The sequence below is a fragment of the Anopheles coluzzii genome, chromosome 2 (genome assembly GCF_943734685.1).
Source record: "Anopheles coluzzii chromosome 2, AcolN3, whole genome shotgun sequence".
Classification (NCBI taxonomy): Eukaryota; Metazoa; Arthropoda; class Insecta; order Diptera; family Culicidae; genus Anopheles; species Anopheles coluzzii.
The window spans coordinates 66,613,949-66,616,384 of NC_064670.1; the positions used below are offsets into that span (position 1 = coordinate 66,613,949).

General features: G+C 48.2%; 1 protein-coding gene across 1 annotated transcript; it reads left to right on the plus strand.

The window, feature by feature from the left end:
• Positions 1-633: 633 nt before the first annotated feature.
• Positions 634-1,947, plus strand: LOC125908327 (uncharacterized). The gene has a single exon (XM_049611025.1). It carries the CDS (start codon positions 634-636, stop codon positions 1,945-1,947), a length of 1,314 nt encoding a protein of 437 aa, XP_049466982.1.
• The last annotated feature ends 489 nt before the right edge of the window (positions 1,948-2,436 follow it).

The following is a 2,436-nucleotide window of genomic DNA, read 5'->3' on the forward strand; positions in this document are numbered from 1 at the left end:
ACACGCATACCACTCAATGTCCGTTCCACGTCTATAACTGTATACTATCAGAATGTGCGAGGTTTACGATTCAAAGCTGATGAGTTCCGTTTAACTGTGTTAGAAGCGGACTATGATGTTGTGGTACTCACTGAGACTTGGCTCGATCCCAGCCTTCCCACAGCTCTCCTATTTGGCGATGCGCACTGTGTCTATCGTTGCGATAGAAATGCCGCAAACAGCTCTCTATCTCGAGGCAGTGGAGTACTAATTGCGGTGAGTTCCGCTCTCCGCTCTCATGCGCTTCCAGTGCTTGCGCAAACACTTGAATTCGCTTGCATCTGCATTCAGCTCCCGACGTACCGATTATACATTGCTGCTGCCTACCTTCCTCCCAACCATAGCACGGACGAAGGAAAAATAAATGCATTACTGGACACCGTCAACAGCATTTGCGACACACTAGGTCCAAACGACAGATTCGTGCTCGTGGGAGACTTTAACCAACCCGCTCTTTCCTGGTCGCCTGCGCAATCGAATCATGAAACCCCTTTTGTGTTTTTTGAACCTCATACTAGTTCAGTTAGTAGCGCCCAATTCGTCGATGGACTGCACCAGAATGCGCTTTTCCAACTTAATAACAACACTAACTCTATGGGGCGCATTTTAGACCTTGCATACGGGAATTGGTCAAGTGCAGCAACTTCTTCGCTCATACGCGTCAGCGAGCACCCGCTGCTGCCAATAAACTGCTATCACCCACCGCTCGAATTTGATTTGGAAATCACAGCATCGTCTATGAATCACGCTACCACTGTTACGGAAATAAAGCTCAATTACGCACGTGCTGACCTTACTAAACTCAAGAGACTGATCTGCTCCTTCAACCAATCGTTTGAATGCTCAAACTATACATCCATTGACCATGCCACGAACGATTTCTCAGAGTTTATGCGGGCCGCATTGCGTGAATGTGCTCCTATTAAAAAGCCCCATCGCGGACCGCCGTGGGGTGACCGCACATTACATGCCCTAAAAAAAGCAAAGCGAGCCGCTTATGACTATTTACGCGCTAATCGATCCACACCGTGTCGGCTTTACTACAATGGTGCTCATGCACTTTATCGACGTTATAATAGAGTCTGCTATCGTCGATATATACGCCAGACTGAACGAAGCTTGCGAAAGTACCCTCGCCGCTTTTGGAGCTTTGCCGACAACATGCGCAAGTCAACTGGCCTCCCCTGGACTATTCGGTATAAGGATAATTGTGCACACTCGCCATTAGATATTTGTGAACTGTTCGCCACGCGTTTCGAGGATAGCTTCATCTCTAACATCACACCTCCGGAGGCTGTTGCTTCCGCGCTCGTGAACACTCCGGCAGATGCAATTCATGTCACGCTACCTATCGTCACCGAGACCCTGGTTACCCAAAAAATCGAGCGTCTAAAGTCGTCATACTCCGAGGGGCCAGATGGTATCCCAGCGACAATTCTCAAGCGTTGTGCCGTATCGGTAGCTCCTGTTTTAACTAAGATTTTTAACGAATCTCTGCGCACAGGAACCTTTCCATCACTGTGGAAGGTCTCATGGCTAACACCCATCCACAAAAAGGGCAGCAAAAACGAAGCAGTGAACTATCGAGGTATTACCTCTTTAGCTGCCTGCGCCAAAGTGTTCGAGCTAATCATCTATGAACCATTAATGGCATCTGCCGGCAAATACATCAGCACTAACCAACATGGATTCATGCCTAAGAGATCAACTACGACAAATCTGATGCAATTCGTTAGCGGCTGTTATAAGTCCATTGATGATGGTATGCAGGTTGATGCCATTTACACGGACATTAAGGCGGCTTTTGACAGTGTGTCCCACAACATTCTTCTGGCAAAACTTGATAGACTTGGATTATCACCACCCCTGGTAAAGTGGATGAAATCGTATTTATGTAAAGTTAGCTGAAATGGGGAGTAAATAAGAAGACCGGAGATTTGAGTTCTACACGATTTATTTTCATTCGTTTCGCAATTCACATGTATCCGTTCTCTTATCGTTCCCAAACTAACTCACTGTCCCCAAAGCGCGCACCGCTTTTATAGTTACTGGCCATCTTCCCTCTCGCTCCGCGTTACCCGCCGTAACCGCGTTCTCTTTCTTAGTTCGTTCTCGCACACTCTCTTTCTTCTTTTCCTTTTCGCGCACCTTCCGTCGCTCGCGCACATTCCCCTTATTCTTCCCCATTTCACACGGCCTTTCCTTGACAGATCCACCGCCCCGGAGGATCTTCGCCGTAACACTACACTCGATAAGGCTTCATATGCGACGCTGCCGTCGACGTCACGTTCGGCCCTTCACCGTCAACCTTCACCACGTCATACCGATCGTATGGTCGCACACCCGTCACTTTGTATGGTCCAAGGAATTCCGCAGCATACTTCCGTCCTGGACCAA

Coding starts and splice junctions, on each gene's coding strand:
- LOC125908327 (XM_049611025.1), top strand. CDS start 634: ATGGGGCGCATTTTAGACCTTGCATACGGGAATTGGTCAAGTGCAGCA.